Genomic DNA, 27828 nt, shown 5'->3' with positions numbered 1-27828 from the left:
CATTCTCTACAGTTTAAAGGAAAAAAATTTGATCTATTTGAAAATCTGCTACTATGAACAACCTTACAATGAACATTTTTAAAGTATATCTTTGTAGGTGAAATTCTTAAGAGTGGAATTATTGAGTTAAAAAATATATAAGCTTTAAATTTTGGTAATCCTAGCAAATTTCTGGAACACAAAAAAAGGGGGCTGAAAGAATTTACACTCCCATGAACAAGAAGACACTTCCTGTTCAATTGCCTACACTGGATATTATAGCTATTTTTTAAATGTTTGGTCAATTCAATGGATTTAAAATATCCACCTCATTATTGTTTTTGAAAGTTGTACTCTTTATCTTACTAAAAAGTCTCCAACAAAGAGAGACAAAAAATACAATCATCACACCTCAACTGCTTCCCACAGTTCCTCTCTCCACCCTCAATGCTGAGCATTGTGGATAGAATACACTATCTGTATATATGCATATATACACTTATCTTTTAAATACATGGATAAGACCCATACATGAGACACAAATTATTAAATCTAACATGAATTTCTTATAAAGGTAACTACTGCAACTTATAATGCTGTGCTGCATTAAAATATGATATGATAACATGAAAATATACATATATAAAAAACGGAAAGATAACAGAATACCAGGAAATCTTTACAATGCGTGCTCAGTCGCTCGGTCTGACTTTTTGCAACCCCATGGTCTGTAGCCTGCCAGGCTCCTCTGTCCGTGGGATTTCCCAGGCAAAAATTCTGGAGTGGGTTACCACTTCCTTCTCCAGGGGATCTTCCCTATCCAGGGATAGAACCTGCGTCTCTTGCATTGGCAGGAAGATTCTTTACCAACTGCGCCACCTGGGAAGCCCCAGGAAATCTCTTTATATCTCATTTAATCTTTAAACCACTCTTTCCAGGGGCTGAAACAAGATTTAGTTTAAATTATATGCAGTAAGGATACTCTATAATCTGATCCCACTTCATATAAGTTAAGCATAAAGAATTATTAGCCTTGTAAAAAATATGTATAAAGTTTAGAATGCTTTTAACATTTGATTCATGGTACTTTCTAAAGCAAAAAAAAATTGCATAAATCAGAAAAAAATTTAAGAAATCATTTATTCAAAGCTGTAAACTAAAAACAATGTATCAGATGATAAAGCACAAATATCTTTTCTATCAACAAAGTAAATACTATGCTGATTTTGAACAGCAATAAAACAAATACAGAACCAGAAATTAATGGGTGGGGGCCCTCCACATTTGATTAAATTTCAAACATAACTCACACTATTACAGTAAAAGGAACTCCACAGTAATTAATCTTAAAAATTTCTTTTCCGTGTTCTGCTCATCTTTCTTGCCAAAGGTTGTCACCAATATAGTAGTCTATCACCACTATCTTGGAAAACAGATTCTAATACACCCAGTTTGAGATAATAACTATTAGATTTCAATGGCTCATCACTAACCACACAATGTTGATATGCATAACAAAATCAGTAAGCAATTTTATGTCATTCTGCTATTTTTATGGAATTTGGCAGCAATAGCCAGACATTTCAAAAGGAATAATTTAAATGGCACACTTCAATGGGAAAAGTTTTAATGCTAGGAAAATTATATCCCAAGTAAGAATCTTGCCATGATGTACAAAAAGAGAAGGTTAGTTATCATCAACTACATGTTTTCATGGTGAATAAAAACACACAGCAATACCACTTTCCCATTACAAAACCATCCCTTGTGTCATAGGAGGAAAGTTTTCTTGCAGGTTATTCTATGATTCTTCATCTAATAATATTTCCTGAATCTTTCCATAACATTCATTGAACTTACTACACAGAAATCATTAGGTGATAAAACAAAAGAGAATCAAAGAATGAGAAGACCAAGTTACTTATTTTAAGAGACTAAAATACAGAAACAATTTTAACATAATAGGGAAGGTGGTACAGCAAGTAAATTTTTTTTTTTAAATGTTAATGCTCTAGAAGACAGAGGAAAAGATTAGTTCTCACCAGAGGGACATGGAAAACTATTCTGGCAGAGGTAACATGAACTGTGCCTTCAAAGAGAGATGGTAGTTGGAAATGTGGAGCGAGGGGACAGGCAGGACCACTGAGGACAGTGGTAAGAAGGATGGGACAGGAAGAACCAGCCACATTTGGGAACAGCGCTCAGTCTGGCTTGGCTGAGGCATAGCATGGAAAAAGGAAAATGGAGGAGATAAAAATAGAAAAATGAGAAAGGAGGGTTAGTCACACATTCTATCCTCTTTACTCTAACATGAAACACCCAATGGCACAATCTTATCCTCATTAACAGAGAGTCTGATCTTCTTCATAACACTTTCCTCCCTGAAGTCATGTGGTACCTGATGTATTTTTCACAACATGACTGTGAGCTGCTCATGAGCAAGACACACATCTGATGCAACTTTATATCGTTCTTAAATGCCTTGAACATAAGATATCAACTGATCCTTTTTAATGACTGCATAAATGCATGAATGAACATATTAGCATTTCACTTCTCCCAGACTCAGATACTCATCTGTACTGCTGCTGCTAAGTCGCTTCAGTCGTGTCCAACTCTGTGCGACCCCATAGACAGCACCCCACTAGGCTCCTCTGTCCCTGGGATTCTCCAGGCAAGAATACTGGAGTGGGTTGACATTTCCTTCCCCAATGCATGAAAGTGAAACGTGAAAGTGACGTTGCTCAGTCGTGCCCAACTCTTAGCGACCCCATGGTCTGCAGCCTACCAGGCTCCTCCGTCCATGGGATTTTCCAGGCCAAGAGTACTGGAGTGGGTTGCCATTGCCTTCTCTGACTCATCTGTACTAGGAGCTGGCAAACTTCTTCTATGAAGGGCCATACCATAAATATTTATTTGCAGGCCATTCAGTCTTTACTACAGCTCTGCAACCCTGCTATTCTAAAGCAGAAGCAGCCACAGACACTGCAAGGCTGTGTGACAATAAAACTTAATTTATAATACAAAAACAGACCGCAGCTGCATTTGGCCTATGAACCATAGTTTAGAGACTCCTCATTTATACAAACTTAAATATGTCATATTGTACAAATACATTTAAAATATATTCAAATCATTTTCTTACATAATGACAGAACCTCAGCCAAAATTTCAAACAAGATAATAAAAAGTGATAAACAGGAAAATGTGGATACACTGCACAAAACCTCGGAGATCTGGACCCTCAGATACCTATACCTCTCCAGACATTTCTTACTATTAGCCATCTTTGTGAGCTCAAGTCACAGCTTCTTTAGGCCTTAGTTTTTAATCTGCGAAGTAAATTGGTTGAAACAGATCATTTTGAGATAGAACTCTATGATCTTTAGATTTGTCCAAATTAAATTTATGAATTTTAAGTGAAAATAGTCAATGCTATGGTTTTTTCCAGTCACCATGTAGACCTGTGAGAGCTGGACCATAGAGAAGGCTGACTGCTGAAGAACTGATGCTTTTGGATTGTGGTGCTGGAGAAGACTCTTGAGAGGCCCTTGGACTGCAAGGAGATCAAACCAGTCAATCCTAAAGGAAACTGACCCTGAATATTCACTGGAAGGACTGATGCTGAAGCTGACGCTCCAATATTTTGGCCACCTGATGGTGAAGAGCTGACTCACTGGAAAAGACCCTGATGCTGGGAAAGATTGAAGGCAAAGGAGAAGGGAGCGGCAGAAAACAAGATGGCTAGATAGCATCACTGACTCAATGGACATGAATTTGAACAAACTCCAGGAGATAGTGAAGGACAGGGGAGCCCGGCATGCTGTAGTTCATGCGGTCACAGAGTCAGATATGACTTAGCGACTGAACAACAATAACATCTTCAAAATGGTAATTGCATTCATAAGTAATTTTGAATCAAAAGAACAAAATACAAGCATATTGCAGAAACAAAGTATAATGTACTAAAATATTAAGTTAACTTAATACCTAACTGATCTAAGGAGTTTCTTGAAACATTATTTAATATCATTCTTTAGTACTCAAAAACTAAGGTTTCAGTACCATCTTGAATGTAGATGTAAATACACTTGGAAAAGCAAATATAGGTTCACATACCTAGTCAGGATGATGGTATCAGCAGGATACTCAAATCATTAAAAAAAAAAAAAAACTTTTCCCACAATAAAGAAGCCATAGTAAGATTTAATATTAAATGCCATAATAGGCAATAAGAGGGACAAATACCAGAATCTTACTTCTGGCTTCACATTCCTGCTTATGGTACAATAATTAATAAATCACTGGACTCCCTGCCATATTTAGCTAAAAGTCTGAAATATTTAATTTTAAAAGTCAAAGTCCACACAATGTGTAATAAACTAGGTATCATTCATTATGTGTAATGATGATTTTACAACTTTTCCATATTTTACTCTTCAAATCAAGACTTAAGATTACAGAATAAGTCTTCACTTTTCCCAAACTATTTTCAAAGAATCATTTTTGGGTCAATTAAAAGACTGTAACTCACCACTACCCACATTTACAAAAGCAACACAATCACACTGCTTTCTGAATTATAAGCTAACAGTTTCTCGTTCATTACAAACTTACCAAACGTTTGGCAAATTCTTTGTTTTCTGAGAGAAATCCATAACCTGGATGTACCTTAGAAATGAAAACAAAAAGCACTTTCAGTTTTACCGATTTGCAAAACCTTTATAATAAGCAAAACAAAGAGAACGTTAATGCATTTATTGTTTAGGGCTCTCGAGTAAGGTTACTGGCCTCTCTAACATCCTGAATATCTCTAACTCAGTTTCCGAGTTCAAACCCAAATGCCAAGAAATCACTGGCAGCACGCTGCTTCTGACCTAACCACAGCCAGGGCCGGCTACATACACACCTTCCTGCCCACTTGCACTTGGCTATGCTACTCAACCCCACCGAAACTCCCCCACTTTTCCTGAGACCAACTTTGGTCATAAGCTTGGTGGGTCAAAGAACTATGTTAAAGGAAACCTTTCACAAGATGGAGGAGAAACTCTGAGCTCCCCTTCCTTTACAGTACCAGAAAAACTGCTATTTTCCAACACCCTGGCTACTAAGCCAATGAATGTATTTTATTCCTGATATTATGAACATACTCAGCCACTACCCAATGATCAGTTTTCATCAAACCTAACTGAAATCAACGTTTGGCTTTACTTTTTCACCATACTCTGGATTTTTCTAATATTTGCCCCTCTTCCCCTCCTCATTCCACTCAGCCAGTGACAACCACTCCATGCTCTCCTCTCTCACAAGCCACACCGCAACAACTTAAATTCTACCATCCTCTTCTAACCAAGTAAATTTGACCAAACGTAAATTTAGTCACTCTATTATTAGTATTAAACATATTTCTAGGAAAATAATTCTGCTACATGTCAAATTTCTAAGTGAGCTAATATCATAATCTAATCTAGAAGTATCTATGCATTTGAGATTTCTTTTTTTACCTGAATGTTTATTTTTTTCTCTGCAATTACATGATCAACTTGGTATAAAAGGATAGGATCTTTTTTCCCTCAATTTTAAAGTTTAATCTATTTTTTCAACTTTTTATTTTATTTTGGACCATAGACAATTAATAACTTTGTGATAGTTTCAGGTGGATAGCAAAGAGATTCAGCCGTACATATACATGTATCCACTCTCCCACAAACTCCCCTCCCATCCAGGCTGCCACATAAGTATATTCACATCTGAGATTTTTTAAATGTTAAACTAAGCTTTATGAACATGGTACAGAGTAATTTACACTACTACATCATATGAGAGGAGTTTCACTCCAACAATTTCATTTTATATAAACATTTAACTAAAGATTGTATCCTGGCAATCTATAGTTTTACTATGAGTTAACACAGTTTTATCTTTATAGGTTAACAGAGTTTTACCTTCACTAACTCTGCTAATAAATTATAACATCTATAATAAGGGCTCATGAATTCAGTTTTTTCTTCAAACAGGCATCTTAGTAAAAGTTTTTTTTTCCCCCCAAAAGAAATGTGCCCACTAATTGGAGCACTCCAGGCTAATTGCTGGTATTGGCTGCTTCTATCCAATTTCAGATAACTCTGCAGAGGTTTTCAACATTATATGTAATTAGTTCTCTGATAAACACATACACACACACAGCAACAATATTAATAAAACACTATGGCCAATCAGAAACTTTTTTTTCCCTTGGATTCCACTCCATTCACACAGAATTGGGGATGGGGAGAATTGCCAATTTCTCCATGTAAATCATGTACATTCCATTGACACCAAACCCAAATAATTACCAACTGCAATCTTATTTCTGGAAGTATAAAGAGGCACAGATAATTTATGAATGATTAAAACAGAATTTAAGACAGGGTCTTTTGGATCCTATTTATAAAACACTTTTTTAAAACTATTATCACACTGAAAGGGTTAATACTCAAAACTAATTGGGATTTCTTTTTTTTTTCCCCTTCTCCTAGCAAATTTGGAAATGAACTGAAACTGCTCCCTAGTGTGAAAGCTGAACCCAACAGCCACCTGCGAGATCAGAGACCAACCCTGCCAGATGCCATGAAGCCTCTGACTCCCAGTAGCGGATTCGGCCACATCTCTCATGTGACATGAACTGCAACAGCACTTTCAATCATTCTTTTCCTTTTTTTTTTTTTTTTTTTTTAAATACAAACTCTAGCGTTCCGCTCACTACATATGAAACAGCTGCAGCAGATGGATTCATTCGGACTCACAGCTTGGGCCCTGGTGCTCCTGACAGCGTCCATGATGGCATTCATGTTGAGGTAGCTCTTACTGGTGGGAGCTGGGCCGACGCAGACAGCCTCGTCCGCCATCTTCACGTGAACCTGAGGAGAAATCTCTGCGTTAACAGGGCCTCCCAGCAAAGAGAACTACCTGCATCTGCAAGCATACACAGAACGGCGAACCCGAGGGCATCGCTGTCCTCACCTCTCTCTCTGAATACGCACTAGGAACTACAGTGTGGCAAATAAGCTCAGGGGCTGCATTAACCATGATTTCATTTATTACAAGCCCAACTCACGGTCTAACCCGATAATTTCCACACCAATTTGATTAGGTAAAATCACAGCAAACAATTTTAGCCTCCTATTCATATTCAGTTCATCTCCACATAAATCTTGTATCAAAAATGACCCTGTTACATGTAGCCAGGGTAGCCTAATATACTAATAACAAGCACTCCTGCCTAGTTCTAAGCAAGCTCCCCAGGAAGTGGAGATAATTAGAGGAACAGAGTGAAGGGATGGGGTGAGTGTTCCTGCTCAGCATCAGGTCAGCACCAGGGACAAACTGAAGCTCAGGACTGAAGAGTTCAATACCACCACACACGCGCCAGAAAACCTTGAGAATCGTTTAAACAGTCTCACATTCGATCCTCATCCATTTTAACCTTTCTTCCTAAAAGAACCAATACATGCATTAAGTTCTACATCAACTCCAAATTTAAGAATATGTGCTCCATTTTTAAGACTATTCCGTCCACAGTGTTTCAAACCTATTTTTGCTTAAGAAACGCAAGGCATTCAACATAGAGTAGAGTAAGTTACTTACTTCTGAAAGCAATCTATTCTTTTAAAATGATGAAAGGGATTCATAATGTTTTTGAAATGGCTTTTCCTAACAGTTTTCCAGGTTAAGGAACTGTATTTAAATTTATTTTACAAGGCAGTCATTAAAAACTGGAACACATCCATATACCTGGGCATGTATTACCCTCTTCCAAAAAGTCTAAGGTGGAAAATACATTTGGGTATTGCTAAGTTATATTCCCCAGCTGTAAAGTAGTTTTTAAAGAAGCACTTGGTTTTAAATGAGACCAAAAAAAGAAAAAACACCAAAAACAACCCACCCAAGTCATCTTGAAGAAAGTTCAGAGTTATCTTTATCAATTCAATTAAATATTTTCAAACTATGCAAAAAACTGTATAGTGTATTGAAAGGTTAAAAATACTTACTACTCAAGGGATTTATAGATCAGTATCTTAACATCAAATACTCAAATCTACACAGTTCAGTTTCTCTAATAATATCCGAGGAAAGGCAGCCGGGCTCACAAAAGAATCCTAAAGATTCCCAAACTCAAAGCAAGGCTCTCCTGTATGCCTTGCTTACTGCCAACTTCAACTTGCTCTTCTCCTCTCAGACCAGAATGTCCACTCTTCTACTGCCTTCTGCCCAGGTCACTCCCTATTAATAGCAATTTAGTTGCTGTAGTTGTGGTTGTGGGTTTTCTCTATAAGAAAGAAATTGAATACTGAACAATCCTTTAAAAAGAATGCATAAATCAGGTGGGGATAGTTTTTAAAGTTAAATCCACACTTATTCTGTGCCTTTATCTCCCTCCAGGTGCTACTCGGTGTTTCAAGTTTCACTTCTACCAGAGTCTTCAGATGAATCTCCTGTGATCTGAGCTTCGATAGTACCTGGTACAAAATTTAACATTTCATCGCCTCCTGCCCAGTAATGTCACTTTGACTGCTTTACAGATTACATCTGTTAAAATTTATACACTCTCCTTTGCCAGATCATAAGGTCCTGCAATGCAGAAGTTGTCTTAAATTCCTTTAAAAAAAAAAATCTCTCCCAGCACAGTTTTACTGCTACAAGCTTTTAAATTTATAGATACACTTGAACGACTACTTAACTTTCACTGTTAAGCCATTGTCTTTGAGGTAAAAGGCTATGCTAAATTAAACCTTCTCCAATTTTAGTAATCCATATGGCAACTAAGGATTATATTGTGGGGGGTGGGGGGGTGGGGATGGGATTGAAACATATACACACGCATCCATGTGTATTGGTATGGCCAAATTTTCTACAATAAATATGCATTAAAAAGGAGGGGAACCCTAATAACATTTTGACTTGTTTACTTTCAGGCTTTTCTCTAAATATACTTCTGTAACCAAACTGCATATATAATGTTGCATCCCTTGTTTTTCAACTATCATCAAAATAGACACTCTTCCTAGGTTAGCACAAACTCTTACATGTAAACATACTGAGAATCTAGCTCAAAGCCTAACATGTTTTAGCAGATCATTAATACTGTTTGAATAAACATTCAAATAAATACATCAAAAGCAGGTCAAAACTGCCTATGGACTTTACAAAGAAAAGCAAAACATGCTGTTTCTAAACGGTTGGTTGGTTTCTTCTATTTCTCAGAAACAAGTCTTGCTTTAAGGTAGAAGCATATACTAGCATCTCAAGTCCACAGTCTGGCACAGGCTCAGTACTAGCAAAACTACGTGGTGAAACCATTTGAGAGAGGGAAAAAAACTAGGAACATTCTGCTGCCTTAGTGCCCAAGGAGATACTCATGAGCCAACCAGGAAAGAACAGTTTAAAACACTTTCAAAACCCAATTTCAATTTGGTTGCTACTGTTCTAAATGACGAAAGTGATTTCTTTGGCTTAATAATATTAATACAAAGTTAAAGTCACTCAGTCGTGTCCGACTCTTTGCGACCCCATGGACTATACTGTCTGTGGAACTCTCCAGGCCAGGATACTGGACTGAGTAGCTGTTCCCTTCTCCAGCATATCTTCCCAACCCAGAGATTGAACCCAGGTCTCCCAAATTGCAGGCATTTTCTTTACCAGCTGAGCCACAAGGGAAGCCCAAGAGTATCAGAGTAGGTAGCCTATCCCTTCTCCAGCAGATCTTCCCAACCCAGGAATCGAACTGAGGTCTTCCACGTTGCAGGTGGATTCTTCACCAGCTGAGCTACTAGGGAAGCTCATGATATTAATACAAAACAAACTGCATTCAAGCAGTGCAGACTCTCCTCTCAAGAATGACTTAGCAGCATCACCCACACTGACTAGATGTATTTATGTCTTAAAAATGTCAATACCCTGAAAAAATATAAATTTCATTTTTATATTTCAATAGTAAAATGAAAATATAACAATAATGGAAAACTGAAACTGAACTAGTGAATTAACCAGGATATTGCTGACAGCAAGTTTCAAATAGAAAATCAGATTTTAAGTACTAAGTCAAGGAGTTAGTCTTCACAAACTTTTCCAATAGAAAAGTTTCCAAATGGGGTTTTATTTATTTTAAAGATTATTAGTTTCCTCCTCAAGCATTAGTTTTTATATAGGTAAAGAATCTGCCTGCAAGACAGGAGATCCAGGTTCGATCCCTGGGTTGGGAAGATGCCCTAGAAAAGGGAATGTCTACCCACTCCAGTATTCTTGCCTGGAGAATTCCATTCAGAGCAGTCTGATGGGCTACAGTCCATGGGGTCACAAAGAGTCAAGACACAATTTGACGACTAACACTTGGAAATTTTTTGATTCCTTAAATAGGGGAAAATTACTTGTATCAGCCTTTTATATTAGGCCAAATAACAATCTAGCAGAAGAAAGATGTGTTTTTAAATTTATGGGACTGAAAAAATCATCTTCCTTATTGACTTTTTGTTTAAATAATTAAATGCTTGGCCATAGATAGGTTAAAGATTATGTCTGAATTTTAAGACTTTGAGTTAATGGAAATGTTCATATTAGTCTGTTAGATGCCTGAGACATGATGAAAAGATAACTCTGCTTGGGCCCTAATCTTATCAAATAAATTGCACCTAAGGTGAAAAGGAGACTAAAAAAAATAGACTAGATCAGCTCTATCTAGGGAAAGAAAGCTTTGAAATACTAAACCAAACTAGCAGAGAATGAGAAAGCTGAGGCAGACAAGCAGCACTTAAGATGTTTCTTCCCCACAGACATAGAGGACAGACTTGGACACAGTGGGGCAAGGACAGGGCGAGACGAACGGAGAGAGCGGCGTGGAGATAAGCACATCACCACGGGGAAACCAGAGCCAGGGGAAGCCGCTGTGCGACGCAGGAAGCTCAGCCCAGCGCACAACCAACAGGGGCTGACGAGGTCTCCAGGGACTGACAGCAGTGGCAGGCCATGGCCTTCACAGCCTGGAGGGGCTCAAAGCGTGGATGGCACAGAGAGCTGGTGAGCGCGGGGGCCCCACACTAAACTAGAAGAATGTGGCCACGGTGAGAAGGGCAGTAAGGTAGGGAAGTGGGGCTGGGAGAGGCAGCCTGACCTCCTGCTCTTGTCTTCAAACACCCAACCCAAGGCAGAGGTCAAGGAAGCTCAGGAGATACACTCCGTCCCACTGCTGGGCATACACACCGAGGCAACCAGAACTGAAAGAGACACGTGTACCCCAGTGTTCATCGCAGCACTGTTTATGATAGCCAGGACGTGGAAGCAACCTAGATGTCAATCAGCAGATGAATGGATAAAGAAAGCTGTGGTACATATACACGTGGAATATTACTCAGCCATTAAAAAGAACACATATGAATCAGTTCTGATGAGGTGGATGATACTGGAGCCTATTATACAGAGTGAAGTAAGCCAGAAAGAAAAACACCAATACAGTATACTAACGCATATATATGGAATTTAGAAAGATTGTAACGATAACCCTGTATGCGAGACAGACAAAGAGACACAGATGTATAGAACAGTCTTTTGGACTCTGTGGGAGAAGGTAAGGGTGGGATGATCTGAGAGAATAGCACTGAAACATGTATATTATCATATGTGGAACAGATCGCCAGGTTCAACGCATGAGACAGGTGCTCAGGGCTGGTGCAGTGGGATGACCCTGAGGGATGGGATGGGGAGGGAAGTGGGAGGGGGCTTCAGAATGGAGAACACATGTACACCCATGGCTGATTCATATCAGTGCATGGCAAAAACGACTACAATATTGTAAAGTAATTAGCCTCCAACTAAAATAAATAAATTAAAATTTTTTTTAATTGAAATAAAAAAAAAAGAGATACACTCCACAGATGTCAGTCTCCTGAAGACTGATCCATAAGGAAAAAGTCTGATAAAATTAATCAAAATTTAAAACTTTTGTTCTTCCAAGACACTATTAATAACAATGTGATTCCACTTCCCACCCAACAGGATATCTATAATCAAAAAGATAATGACAAACATTGGTGAGAATGAGGAGAAACTTGAACCCACATACTCTGCTAGTGGGAATATAAAATGGTACAGCTGCTTTGGAAAACAGTCTGTTAGTACCTAAAAAGGATAGTTATCAAATGACCCAGCAATTCCACTCCTAAGCATACACACCCAAGAGAAATGATAATATATGCCCATTCAAACACATGTACACAATTGTTCATAACATGCTTATTCATAGTATCAAAAACTGGAAGCCACCCAAATGGCCAGCAGCTGGTAAACAGACAAAGCAAAATGTATTTGATTCATATAGTAGAGTATTACTCGGCCAAAAAAAGGGCCACAAACTGATAAATGTAGTAACATAAATCTCAAAAAATCCAAAATTGAGATAGGAGTACGTCAAGGCTGTATATTGTCACCTGGCTTATTTAACTTATATGCAGAGTACATCATGCAAACTGCCGGCTGGATAAACTACAAGCTGGAATCAAGACTGCTGGGAGAAACAACAACCTTGGATATGCAGACGATACCACTAATGTCAGAAAGTGAAGAGGAACTTCACTCTTGATGAAAGAAGCTCTTGATGAAGGTGAAAGAGGAGAGTGGAAAAGCTGGCTTAAAACTGAACATTCAAAAAACTAATATCATGGCATCTGGTCCCATCACTTTATGGCAAATAGATGTGAAAAAGCTGGAAACAGTGGCAGATTTTATTTTCTTGGGCTCAAAAAATCACTGCAGATGGTGAATGGAGCCATGAAATTAAAAGGCACTTGCTCCGTGGACGAAAAGCTATGACAAACCTCAACAGCATGTTAAAAAGCAGAGACATCACTTTGTTGACACAGGTCTGTATAGTCAAAGCTATGGTTTTTCAGTCATCTGTGGATGTGAGAGTTGGACCATAAAAAAGGTTGAGCGCCGAAGAAGTGATGCCTTTCAATTGCGGTGCTGGAGAAGACTCTTGAGAGTTCCTGAGACAACAAGAAGATTAAACCAGTCCATCCTAAAGGAAATTAACCCTGAATATTCACTGGAAATACTGATGCTGAAGCTGAAATTCCACTACTTTGGCCACGTGATGCAAAGAGCCAACTGATTGGAGGAAACCCTGATGCTGGGAAAGATTGAGGGCAGGAGAAAGAAGAGGGTGACAGAGGATGAGATGGTTGGATGGCATCACCGACTCAATGGACATGGGTTTGAACACACTCTGGGAGACAGTGAAGGACAGGGAAGCCTGGCGCGCTGCAGTCCACGGGGTCGCAAAGAGTCAGACGCGACTTAGCGGCTGAACAACAACCACAAAAACATTATTCTATGTGAAAAAGCCAGACACAAAAGGCGCACTATTAAATAATTCGATGTATCTGAAAATTTTTAGAAAATGCAAAACTACAGACAAAGCGTATCAGTGGCTACCAAGGTGAAGCTGGCAACAAGAGTGACTGCAGACGGACACAAAGAGGTCTTTCCGGGTGACGGCTACATTCTAAAACTGGACAGTGGTGAGAGGTGCACAAGTCTAAAAAGTACACCATGATTCAATAAAATTGTTAAATAAAATCAGGAAATTTCATATAAAAATATTTTAAATCCACTGTGCTGTGAGCTCTAATAAGATACTACTCCTGGTACACAGCACAGTGCAATATGCTATTAATTTCTGATTAATGACTAACCAATAAAGAGAAAGTTAAGATTCACCTGACAAAGAAGATTCCTGAGACAGAAGCCAACTGAGAAGGGCATTCCAGCAGTACAAACACTGTACCAAATGCATGGAGGCCTGAGAGGGAATGAAAATGGTATGGAAGTAATAAGCATCAAAGCAGAAGGAACCAGTGCTATGTGCTCCAGACAGACCAGAGAAGGTAGGGACTTAGAATAGCTATTGGATCCAATGAACCAGATCTCTGGCAACTTTGGGGACTTACTAGAACAACAGAAATAGAAGCCAGGCGTCCCTCGGTTGAAGAGCAAATGGGAGGCAAAAAAAGAAAGGCAAACCGAAGATGACTAGTCTTTCATGTATGTGCTGCTGCTGCTGCTAAGTCGCTTCAGTCGTGTCCGACTCCCAGCGACCCCATGGACTGCAGCCCACAGGCCCCTCCGTCCGTGGGACTTTCCAGGCATGAGTACTGGAGTGGGGTGCCATTGCCTCATGTATGTGGCTTACCCGTAATGCCAGGGAATGTTGGGGATGCAAGAGGATCTTACCTTCTTCTCTCTGTAACTGTTGGTAAGATGCAGTACACACACAAGGTATTCAATAAAACTTCTTCACTGCAGCTTGATAGAGCTTTTCAGGGAGATGTCCTCACAGAAATACCTAACAGATGTGAGTGTGTGTGCCCAGGCTCACAAACCTGACTAGAAGCCCCTAAGATCAGCAGCCAAATACACGGCTGTGAAGACAAAAGACAACCTGGAAAGAGATTCTACAAAATTTTAGACTCAATGGGAAAAGTTCGGGAAATAGAAGGTGGTGATGGTTGTAACAGTGTGAACACACAATGCCACTGAATTGTACAATTAAAAATAAAGTGATAAACTTTATGTAATTTTACAGTCTTTTAAAAAACTATGTAGATTCATCACAACTTACAGGCTATCACTGACAAGCAATTGTAAAAAATGTAGTTTCAGAACTTATATAGTCTACTACACACACACACGTGCACGCGTGTGCACACACATGCTGCAGTTCACGGGGTCACAAACAGTTGGACACGACTTAGCGACTAAACAACAAGAAGAAAAAATTCAACATGGGAGGAAAAACACAAACAACACAAAAAGAAAATATCAATAATGAGAATGTGGCATAATTCTAGCTTGTAATCATTTTCCATTTACTAAAGAAAAGCTACCACACATTCATTTAAGACTCTAGTCATGAATGCTTGAATATACATATGTAATTCTGAGTACAGATTTCTGAAACAATGATACAGTGAGAGTCTAGGAATAGAATTAAGAAATACCCTCCATTGTAAGCAGTATATTTTTCTTAAAGCATTCCCAAACCGTACGAACAGTTAAACGTCAGTTCTAATAATTTAAATACAAATAGTCACCAATGCCAGGAGCTCTCGAAAACTCCTAGAACCTGGCCAGCACCACCACTGCTTCTGAGGTGCCGCTGATTGATAAAGACTACACATCCAAGTGAGTCATCCAGGTGTGCTCAAGTTTTTTAATCCCAAGTAACGTAAGAATGGCTTGACAGAAAATTTAGAAGTTTAAGCAACACAGATAACCATAACTTCTCATCCCCATTCAGGCCTCTCAGTCCCACTTCCTACACTGAAACGAACTGTCGACGGTTGTGGATGTGTCCTTTCAGGCTTGGCTAATTTCATATGCAGAGCAGACATAAAAGTGTACGGTTTTATACTGAGCTTAAGATTTTCTTCCCATAAATTGCATCACACTGTGTATGATTCTTGCAACTTGTTTAACTGCTATATAACATTCCTAGTGACTGGGTAAACCATAACTTAACCTTTTCTCCAGTAATGGATATTATGGCTCATCTGCAGATATTACAAGCTGCAAAAGGATTCTCTAAACATGTATGCATATTTCTCTATGCATATTTCTATGAGAAAAGTACTTGAAAGTGTAAAGGCTATAAACCACATACTCAAAAGCCTACATCTATTAACACTCTGAGCAGAGATGAACTTCTCCACACCACACCACCACTGAACATTTTTACTGTTTGCTGATCTAATTTTCTTAATCTAATGAAGAAAAATGACTCCTGACTGGTTTTAAATTTGCATTTCTCTAATTATGAGTGCCTTTGGGCATATTTTCAGGTTTGTGAGCTATCTGCATTTCTTCTTTTGATCACTGATCATTTTTTAATTTAAGAGAGATCTTACAAAGAAACAAAGTCATCTTTGGGTTTTGGGTTTTTTTTTTAAACAACATGTAACACCAAAACATTGTTCTTGTTCAAAGCTAAGCTAACAACTGTTTCAACCACACCTGCAACCCCATCACATTTTTTCTCTCCAGTTATCACTTCTCAGTTGAAGATGCAAGCTTAGACCTTTGTCTATGCCAGGGATCTCAACTGGGAGCAACTCTGTTCTGCAGGACACAGCTGGCAACGACTGCAGACAGTTCTGCTGGTCACGACGGTGGGATGGAAGGGTGCTACTGCTGTCCAGTGGGCAGAGGACAAGGACACTTCGCAACATTCTATTAGACCATGAGCACGACAGCCCCCAGAAAGAAGAATCACTTAACCCAAAATGCCAATGGTGCCACTGCTGAGAACCCCTGGTCTGTGCTTTTACATGATGCATATACTACTTTTCAGAGTGTGTGTGGGGAGGGTGGGGGTTAAACCTTAATAGGGTTGGGTTTTTTTTTGGTCAGGCCATGTGGCATGCAGGATCTCAGTTCCCTAATCAGGGATTGCACCCTGCATTGGGAGTGTAGAGTTTTAACCACTGGACCACCAGGGAAGTCCCACACTGATGGTATTTTCATATCACATGTCATTCTATACGTTCTTTTTCAGTCTTTAAAATGTCTCAGAGATGTTATATCAATATGTAGAGATCTATCTTATTATTTTTTAACTGCTAGAGAATTCTGAGACATGGCCCTCCAGTCTGCCAGCCATCTCCCTGCAGGTGGACCCGCAGCATGAGGAATCACCATCTGGACGACCATCACGATGTGTCCTCAGCAGACACGCTGTCCACTGCCCAGGTCTTGTCCTCCTCTGGATCTCTCTCTTCTGGAAAGGCTCCCGTCTTTTACAGCCATCCTCTCCTGTCTGTGTTGTAGACAGCGGTTTTCTACTGAACAGTTCCATCTGCTCTATGTCTTTCAGAAATTCCTCATCATTTCCAGGACCATACTCCCCACTCTGTTTCACAACAAAATTCTGGTTTGTTATTCTTTTTTCTTTTGAATTTGTCTTAACTGTTTCTCTTCCTTGGGAATTTGGAATGGGAAGATAGAACTTTGACTCACTCCACCAGCCTCAATTAGAAGTCAGGACCTTTAAAATTTTGTATTTTTTTTTTACCATAGAAAATATAGTATATTTTAATTTAAAAATCAAAAATTGTGACCAATATCGCTTTCTAATAGAACTTATTTTTAGGACTGTCATGAAAAATATCAACAGTTTCTTACACAGAATCTAATTTGTAATAAAAATCTGAAAATGCTGATCCAGCTCCTCAATTACTACAAATGCAACCTGGCTGCAGGCAACACAGCTACCATTCCTCTCTTTGTGCATCTGAATGGTGAGTATCTTTTTCATAGCATCCATTCTACCTGGTGTCTGCTCATTCCTAGGAGCTCCCAAAGCTGGCTTTCTAACCTCAGATTCCACTTCCCAAACTGTCCAGCATTGCGGCTGGGTTCACAAAGGGCATGAAAACCTTGATTTACAGCATATGATTGGTTGGTTTCTCTCCAAAGAGCTTCAGATGAGTATCAAAAATAACCTTCCCAATGCTCTGCTCCCCTGAAAATTCCTGGTACTCTATAGTTAGCTCCCTTACATGAAGCAGCGAGCATCAAAAGCCGTCAGGGAGCTCAGGGTTTTCACGAGCATAGTCATTCTCGATAACAGGGACAAGATACAGGAAGCCACCCCAAAAATCTGGGAAACGTTTCATTTTCTAAAAATATCCTTCCGTCTCATCAAGACACACCACCCCCCCAAAAAAAAAACAAAACAAAACTCTTCTTCGCCAGAGGACAGGACGAGTACTTTGAAGGAGCTCCAAAAACTATTCTGAATTCCTATTTCAAGCCTAACAATTCACCTTGACAGTTACCGATCCAAAGTGAGTTTGCCACTCAGTGAATTCTCCTATGACTCCGTGACTGGGCCTGGCAACCAGGAAATGAATGAAAGCAGAGAAGTGCTTCTCTGGGGACTTAGTCTAGAGACTCAGAGAAACTCAGATAAACAGAGCAAGGGTGTCAGGAATGAAGCAAAGATGAGTCGCCCATCTTCTACCTTCCTTGGAACTGACACACCTAATCTAAGGTGAAGGGTAAGAAGACTCAAAACATAGAGAAAGTAGATATATGTCAGGAGAGATGAAGTCACCTGCTAAGTTGAAGGATTACTCATCTCCGGAGTTCTGCCCCTTCCAAGGAGCCTGGCACACTCTACATCCCGAGCATGTAACTTCAGTGAACTTCCCAGCTGCACGGAAGTACTCAGGTACAGACTCGAGCCTGTACAAAGGCTCATTTCATCTCACAGAGATTTCACAGTGAATTAGATCTTTAATTTTGGAAAGAATTTGTGACAGGATGCTATAAAGACAGAGGTAAAAAGGTACCCAATCTGGCAGCAGCAATGGGCGAGGGGAAAAAAAAAAATATATATATATATATATATGACTGCATAAGTCTGCAAGCTACTTGGCTTTTGCTTCAAAATCTAACTTTTCTCTAAATCCAAATGTCTGGTTGGCTTAGGACAGAACACTTGGCGCAGCTGTCGGCACGCCTCTTTTGTATGAAAGAGTAAATAAATATATCCAAATTGAAAGGAACATCTGGACAACAGAAGGTAGCAAAACCATGTGGCAGCTCGTTCTCTGGACAGAAGGACTATAGGAAAAGCTGTCCTACCAAAAACAAAAACTATATATAATTAAAAGACCAGGAAAATGAGTATCTGAGTATTATATCCAAAACTCAAAAGAAGAAAACATTTCCCTCCCAATGTTAGCTCCTAATTCCATTTACACAATACTGGTCCCTGTCCCCACTCTCTTTTCTAATTCAGCTATTCCACGTTCCACCCAGGGGGCATCCCAGGTGGCTCAGTGGTAAAGAATCCATCTGCCAATGCAGGAAACACAGGTTTGATCCCTGAATCAGGGATATCCCCTGGAGAAGGAAATGCAACCCATTCCAATATTTTTGCCTGGGAAATCCCAAGCACAGAGGAGCCTGGTGGGCTTCATCCAAAGGATGGCGAAGAGTTGGGCACGACAGAGCACATGTTCCAGCCACCATATCCCTTTTACCATTGCGTAAACCCTGAACACTTCCCTGACTCTGTCCAACATTCATCACAGGTGCTCTACCACAGAAGGATAAAAAGAGATTTGATAAATCAGTCTCCTCCCCTCTAGGAATTCAGTCCAGTGCGAAGACAGACTTCCAAACCAAGTGCAATTAAAATAAATAAGAGCATGTATAAAGAGCTAATGCAAAAAATGGTTTCATGACAAATCAGTTACAGAACTATTAAACTGGATAACTGATCAAAAGGAGAAAGTGAGAAGGGAACTATCAACAGAGACAGGGCAGACTCAAAATCATGGAATGCGAAAGGCCCCAGCATATTTAGAAATCTGTGAAATGGCTTGAAAACAAGGTGAGTAGGAGTCACTAGGAGGATGGTAGAAGAGAAAGATCGACTACCAGGAAAACCAGCTTGCAAGGAATCTTGAATGCCAGAGTAGAGTTTGGGCTTTAACCGGGAAGTCAGTGGTTCTCAACATTTATCTTCCATGGAAAGAAGATAACCGTTCATATGAGGAATGCGACACTCCATTATGAACAGCAGCTTACTATATGCGGCTGCAGTTGGGCCATTCCAAGCAATTAGCTGCAAATGTTCTCCTTTCTCTTCCAAGTCTCTCACATGAAGCTTAATAAGTAGAGACCTTTCTTGTCCTCTGACGTCACCTAACCAAATTTTTCCCATAATGTAGGATATACAGCATAACATATAGGATGCAAAAACAAATTCAGGTATATCAAAATCCTACCCACACTCATTTTTAAATAACTTTTAACTAACACCACTGGCCATTCCAATTGCAGGTAAAATGGAGTAAGTGTATTCCATTCCGTTTGTCCCACTGAATGCAGCTATGAAATCTGAACAGAATACATTAACCAACTACTTGTAAACTCTGAAAAGAACACAGCAACAGGCAGATGGAGGGAGAACAGAATTCAAATGACCATGAACCAGCGATGAGACCAGCACTTTCCTCTGGGCACTGGGGTGCTGACAGAGACAGAAGCCCTGTATTTCTGACTCCAGAAGCAGAAAAGGGAGCTGCTAAGCAGTATGTGAAGCAAGAACTTCCAGATATACAAGCTGGGTTTAGAAAAGGCAGAGGAACCAGAGATCAAATTGCCAGCATCCGCTGGATCATAGAGAACGCAAGGGAATTCCAGAAATACATCTACTTCTGCATGATTGACTATGTTAAAGCCTTTGATTGTGTGGATCACAACAAACTGTGGAAAATTCTAAAAAGAGACCAGAATACCAGACCACCTTTCCTGCCTCCTGGGAAACCTGCATGTGGGTCAAGAAGCAACAGTTAGAACCTTACATGAAACAACAGATGGTTCAAAACTAGGAAAGGAGTAAGTCAAGCCTGTATATTGTCACCCTACTTATTCAACTTCTATGCAGAGTACATCATGCAGCCACGGAATTAAAAGACGCTTACTCCTTTGAAGAAAAGCTATGACAAACCTAGAGAGTGTATTAAAAAGCAAAGACATCACTTTGCCAATAAATGTCCCTATAGTCAAGCTATGGTTTTTCCAGTAGTCATGTACAGGTGTGAGAGTTGGAACATAAAGAGGGCTGAGCACCGAAGAACTGATGCTTTCAAACTGTGGTGCTGAAGAAGACTCTTCAGAGTCACTGGGACAACAAGGTGATCAAACCAGTCAACCCTAAAGGAAATCAACCATGAATATTCATTGGAAGGACTGATGCCAAAGCCCCAATACTTTGGCCATCTGATGCGAAGAACTGACTCACTGGAAAAGACCCTGAGGCTGGGAAAGATTGAGGGCAAGAGAAGAAGGGGACAGCAAAGGATGAGATGGTTAGATAGCATCACTGACTCAACAGAAGTGAATTTCAGCAGACTCCAAGAGATAGTGAAGGACAGGGAAGCCTGCCATGCTGAATGAAGTTCATGGGGTCACAAAGAGTTGGACATGACTTAGTGACTGAACAACGAAGAATGATACACCACAATCAAGCAAGGCTTATACCCAAAATGAAGGACTGGTCCAATATTTTTAAATCAGCCACTCAATGCAAAATATCATACTATAATCAAAAGAGAAAAATACAGAGAGTCATGTCAATTGATTCAGAAAAAGTACTGATGAAAAAAAATTGTTAGAAAACCAGAAGTAGACAAGATCTTCCCCAACCTGATAAAGGGCATCTACAAAAATCAACAAATAACATCAAACTTAATACTGACTGACTGCTTTCCACTAGATTGGAAAATATGTACTATCAACACTCTTATAGCAAAACATACTGGAGCGTTCCCACCTAGTGTAATAAGGAAAGAAAAAAAATGAGGCATACAAATCATAAAAGAAGAAACAGAACTGTTAGTGTCAGACAGCTTAATCGTCTTCACAAAATATCAAAAAAAGTGAAAGCATGAGTCACTCAGTTGTGTCCAACTCACTGCAATCCCATGGACTGTAGCCGACCAGGTTCCTCTGTCCATGGAATTTTCCAGGCAGGGATACTGCAGTGGGTAGCCATTCCCTTCTCCGGGGGATCTTCCCAACCCAGGTACGGAACCCAAGTCTCCCACATTGCAGGCACATTCTTAACCGCCTGAGCCACCGGGGAAGCCCAAAGGGATCTACCAAAAAACTCCTACAACTAGTGAGCTAGCAAAAACACAAGATAAAAGATCAACATGTAAACATCTTTCTGGGATTTTGATTGTACAATTGCAATCAAAATCCTAGGAAGATTTTTAATAAACACAGACGGAACTCTATATGGGAAAGCACAGAAACTAGACTGGATAAAACAATTCTGGATAAAAAAGAATAAAGGTGAAGGAATCCAACTTTAACACTGATGATAAAGCCACAGTAATCAAAACAATGTAGTACTGCCAAATGGACATACATACAGATCGACAGACTAGAAAACTGAATTCAGAAACAGAATCACAGAAGTCACTATTTGATTTTCCACACCGGTGCAAAAGCAATACTACAGGGAAATGACAGTCTTTCATAGTCCTTTCAACAGATGGTGTTGTAACAACTCAACATCTATATGCAAACAAACCCCAACCAAGACTTAAAATCTTGCATAAAAAGTAAATAAAAATAGATCTTATATCTAAATATTACTAAGAGACCTAAAAGCTTTTAGAACAAAATCTTTCTGAGCTTAGAATTAGGCAAAGAATTTTTAGACATGACACAAAAAAACAAAACCCACAGAATCAAAAACTGATAAAATGACTATCAAAAGTAAAATCTGATCTGCAGTACACATTGTCAAGAGAAGGAAAAGACAATTTATCTAACTGAAAGAAAATGTTCGCAAATCACATACCCAACAAGGAATTGTATCAAGACTACTACATAAAGAAAACTCTAAATTCAACAGCAGGAAAACAAACATTTTTTTACACATATGAACCTTGAACAAGGATGTCACCAAAAAGGATATGTGACTTGCTCAGTCATCTCCAACTCTGCAACTCCATGGACTGCAGCCTGCCAGGTTACTCTGTCCATGGAATTCTCCAGGCCAGAATACTGGAGTGGGTAGCTGTTCCCTTCTCCATGGGAATCTTCCCAACCCAGTGATCGAACCCAGGTCTCCTGCATTGCAGGCAGATTCTTTACCAGCTGAGCCACCAAGGAAGCCCGAAAAGGATATAAGAATGGAAAATAAGAACAAGAAAAGATGTTTAACACTCTAACCATTAAGGAAATACAAATTAAATTACACTGAGATACCACAACATACCTATTAGAATGATTAACATTAAAAAATTCTAACTGCTGAAAAGGACACAGAATCACCACAACTCTGACATACTACTGACAGGAATGTAATATGTACTCAAACTCTGAAAAACTATGGCAGTTTTCAACTAAGTAAAACATCCACTTATCGTATGATCTAGCAATCCCACTCCTAGTCATCTATCCATGAGAACTAAAAACTAATATTCAAACAAAAATTGATACATAAATGTCTATAGCAGCTCTATTTATAATTCTCAAAAGTATGAAACAATCCAAATCCAACTTTCAATGAATGGATAAACAAACAGTATGTATGCATACCATACAATGCAATACTACTCAGTATTTTTAAAAGGAACAGACTGATGAATCACACAATAATGTGGATGGATCACAAAACCATTTTGCTGAGTGAAAGCAACTAGCATCGAAAATGAAAGAAGGGACATCCCTATTCCCATTAACATTCCCATTAAGATCAGGAACAAGGCAAGGATGTCCCCTTACCACTGTTTTTCAACATCATACGGGAAGTCCCAGTCAATGCAAGAAGAAGAAGTAAACAGACTGCAATGAAACACATAAAACTATCTCTGTTCACATGGGCATTAAAGGAATAAAGGAACACTAGGAACAATTCTCGGAGAAGGCAATGGCACCCCACTCCAGTACTCTTGCCTGGAAAATCCCATGGACGGAGGAGCCTGGTAGGCTGCAGTCCATGGGGTCGCTAAGAGTCGGGCACGACTGAGAGATTTCACTTTTACTTTTCACTTTGATGCACTGGAGAAGGAGATGGCAACCCACTCCAGCGTTCTTGCCTGGAGAATCCCAGGGACAGGGGAGCCTGGTGGGCTGCCGTCGATGGGGTCGCACAGAGTCAGACACGACTGAAGCGACTTAGCAGCAGCAGCAGCAGGAACAATTCTATGCCCACAACACTAGGAACAATTCTAACAGCCTAGATGAAATGGACCAAAACCATAACTGCCAAAACTTACACCAAACGAGAAGGAGAATCCAAGTGGGTATGTATCTATTAAAGAAATTAGATCAATGATCAAGAACCTTCTACAACAGAAAGCACCAGCTCACATGGGTTCACTGGTGAATTCTACCAAAATTTGAAGGAGAAAATTACACCTCTAGGTACAATCTTTTTGGAGGACAGAAGCAAATCGCTCCACAAGGCCAGCATTACCCTAACACCAAAACAAAGACATTACAAGATAAGAAAATCGCAGACCAGTATCTCTCATCAACATTGATGCAAAAATTCTCAACAAAATACTAACAAACTGAATTCAACAATGTATTTAAAAGAAAAAAAAGTATACACCACAACCAAGTGGGATCTACCCCAGGCATGCAAGACTGGTTCAACATTTGAAAATAAATCAATGTAATCCATCATATCATCAAGCTAAAAAAAGAAAATTCACATGACCATATCAATAAGAGAAGAAAAAGCATTTGACAAAATCCAACACCTGTTCATAACAGACTATCTATTAAAAAGAAAACCTGTTGCTAACATATTTAGTGATGAGAAACTCTGAAAACTTCCCATAAGATCAGGAACAAGGCAAGGATGTCCCTTTACCACTGTTTTTCAACATTATACTGGAAGTCTCAGCCAATGCAGTAAGAAAAGAAATAAAAAGTATACAGATTGGAAAGGAAAACATAAAACTATCTTTGTTCAGATGACATGATCATCCAATAGCAAGGCTGTAGGATACAAGATTAATATAGAAAAATTAATTTGTTTTCCCATATATCAATAATGAACAAGTGGAATTTGAAATCTGAAAAACAATACCATTTACATGAACATCCAAAATAATGAATTACTCAGGAATAGATCTAATAAAATATGTACAAGATCTACATGAGAAATACTACAAAACTCATGAAATCAAAGAACTAAATAAATGGAGAGAGTTTCTATCTCCATGGATAGAAAGACTCAATACTGTCAAGATGTTAGTTCTTCCCAATTTCATCTATACATTCAGTGCATTCAAAATCCCCCCAAGTTATTCCGTGGGTATCAACAAAGCTATTCTAAAGTTTATAGGAGAGGCAAAAGACCACATAGCCAACACGATATTGAAGAAAAACAGAGTATTGACACTCAACATCAAGACTTATGATAAACCTACAGTAAGCAAGACAGGGTGGTATTGGCAAAAGAACAAACAGATCAAAGCAACTGAAATGAGAGCCAAGAACTATACCCCACTGATCTCTGACAAAAGAAAAAAAGCAATACAATGGAGCAAAGAAGGCCTCTTCAACCAATGGTCCTGGCATAACTCAACATCCACATGCAAAAAAAATAATCTAGACGTAGGCCCTATACCCTTTACAAATATTAGCGAAAAATGGTCCACAGAGCACAGAAGAAAGAGCAGTTAAAACACAAAACCGTAAAACTCCTAGAAGACAACTAAGGAGAAAACCTGGACAAGCTGGGGTATGTCAGTAACTTTCTACAGTAGATAAATACTATCAAAGGTACAGTCCATGAAAGAAAGAAGCAGCTAGACTTCGTTAAAATTAAAAACTTCTCTGCAAAAGACAATGTCAAGACAACTAGAAGACAAGTCACAGACTGAGAGAAAACATATGCAAGAGATATCTGATAAAGGACTACTATCCAAAATATATGAAGAACTCAAACTCGCCAATAAGAAAACAACTCAACTAAAACACAAGCCCAAGACCTTTGACACCTAACCAAAGAAGATACACAGATGGCGAAAGAGCACTTAGAAAGATGCTCCACATCACATAACAAGAAAACGCCAAATTAAAGCAGCAAGATAACACCTCACACCTATTAGAATGACCAAAATCCAGAACACTGACGACAACATCAAAGGGGGATGAGGACCGGGAACAACGAGAACTCTCATTCATTTACTGCTGAGAGTGCACAATGGTACAGCTACTTGGGAAGACAGTTTGGTGATTTGTTACAGAATTAAACATGTTCATACCATATGATCTGACAATCACACTCCCTTGTCTACACACAGATGTTTCTAACAGCTTTATCCATAAGCACCAAAAGCAAACAAGACGTCCTTCAGTAGGTGAATGACTAAATAACCTGTAGTAATCTAAACAAAATTACTGTTCAGCACTACAAAGAAATGAGCTGAAAAGCTATGAAAAAATGTAGAAAAAAACTTAAATTCACACTACTAAGTTAAAGAAGCTAATCTGAAAAGGCTACATACTGTATGATTTCAATTATATGATATTCTGGAAATGGGAAAACTATGGAGATCATAAAAAAGCCAGTGGTTGTCACAGAAGGCAGGAAATGAACAGACAGAACGCAAAGGATTTTTACAGGAGTGGAAATACACTATCTCATACAGTAATGACAGATGAATGTCATTATGCATGTATGCTAAGTTGCTTCAGTTGTGTCCTACCCTCTGCAACCCCATGGACTACAGCCTGCAGACTCCTTTGTCCAAGGGATTCTCCAGGCAAGAATACTGAAAGGAGTTGCCATGCCCTCCTCCAGGGGATCTTCCCAACACAGGGACTGAATTCCCACCTCTTACATCTCCCATCTCCTACATTGGCAGGTGAGTTCTTCACGAACAGTACCACCTGGGAAGTCCACATGTCATTATCAGTTCAGTTCAGTCACTCAGACGAGTCAGACTCTTTGCAACCCCATGGACTGCAACACGCCAGGCCTCCCTGTCCATCACCAACTCCCAGACTTGACCTCATGTCCAGTGAATCAGTAATGTCATCCAACCATCTCATCCTCTGTCATCCCCTTCTCCTCCCACCTTCAATCTTTCCCAGCATCAGGGTCTTTTCAAATGAGTCAGTTCTTCCCATCAGGTGGCCAAAGTATTGGAGTTTCAGCTTTAGCAGCAGTCCTTCCAATGAAGATTCAGGACTGATATCCATTAGGATGAACTGGTTGTATCTCCTTGCTGTCCAAGGGACTCTCAAGGGTCTTCTCCAACATCACAGTTCGAAAGCATCGATTCTTTGGCACTCAGTTTTCTTTACAGTCCAACTCTCACATCCATACATGACCACTGGAAAAACCACAGCCTTGACTAGACAGACCTTTGTTGGCAAATTAATGTCTCTGCTTTTTAATATGCTGCCTATGCCAAAGCCTTTGACTGTGTGGATCACAATAAACTGTGGAAAATTCTGAAAAGAGATGGGAATAACAGACCACCTGACCTGCCTCTTGAGAAACCTATATGCAGGTCAGGAAGCAATAGTTAGAACTGGACATGGAACAACAGACTGGTTCCAAATAGGAAAAGGAGTATGTCAAGGCTGTATATTGTCACCCTGCTTATTTAACTTACATGCAGAGTACATCATGAGAAACACTGGGCTGGAAGAGGCACGATCTGGAATCAAGATTGCCCGGAGAAATATTAATAACCTCAGATATACAGATGACACCACCCTTATGGGAAAAAGTGAAGAGGAACTAAGGAGCCTCTTGATGAAAGTGAAAGTGGAGAGTGAAAAAGTTGGCTTAAAGTTCAACATTCAGAAAACGAAGATCATGGCATCAGGTCCCATCACTTCATGGGAAATAGATGCGGAAACAGTGGAAACAGTGTCAGACTTTATTTTTGGGGGGCTCCAAAATCACTGCAGATAGTGATTGCAGCCATGAAATTAAAAGACACTCCTTGGAAGAAAAGTTATGACCAACCTAGATAGCATATTCAAAAGCAGAGACATTATTTTGCCAACAAAGGTTCGTCTAGGCAAGGCTATGGTTTTTCCAGTGGTCATGTATGGATTTGAGAGTTGGGCTGTGAAGAAGGCTGAGCACCGAAGAATTGATGCTTTTGAACTGTGGTGTTGGAGAAGACTCTTCAGAGTCCCTTGGATTGCAAGGAGATCCAACCAATCCATTCTAAAGGAGATCAGCCCTGGGTGTTCTTTGGAAGGAATGATGCTAAAGCTGAAACTCCAGTACTTTGGCTACCTCATATGAAG

The 27828-nt window shown here is 39.5% G+C and overlaps 1 protein-coding gene across 5 annotated transcripts in view; it reads right to left on the bottom strand.

Annotated features, from left to right (window-relative positions):
• PCCA (propionyl-CoA carboxylase subunit alpha) overlaps positions 1-27828 on the bottom strand; it is a 417781-nt gene that overhangs the window by 297663 nt on the left and 92290 nt on the right. For all 5 annotated transcript variants that reach the window (XM_061435312.1, XM_061435309.1, XM_061435310.1 and 2 more), the window contains 2 exons: positions 6765-6878; positions 4597-4650 (listed from right to left, as the gene is read on the bottom strand). In XM_061435312.1, coding sequence (XP_061291296.1) covers positions 4597-4650; positions 6765-6878 — 168 coding nt within the window. The remainder of the gene's footprint in view (positions 1-4596; positions 4651-6764; positions 6879-27828) is intronic.

Source organism: Bos javanicus, chromosome 12 (assembly GCF_032452875.1).
Source record: "Bos javanicus breed banteng chromosome 12, ARS-OSU_banteng_1.0, whole genome shotgun sequence".
Taxonomy (NCBI): Eukaryota; Metazoa; Chordata; class Mammalia; order Artiodactyla; family Bovidae; genus Bos; species Bos javanicus.
Note: the sequence above shows the minus strand (reverse complement) of the source record. Positions and strands in the feature narration are given on the sequence as shown.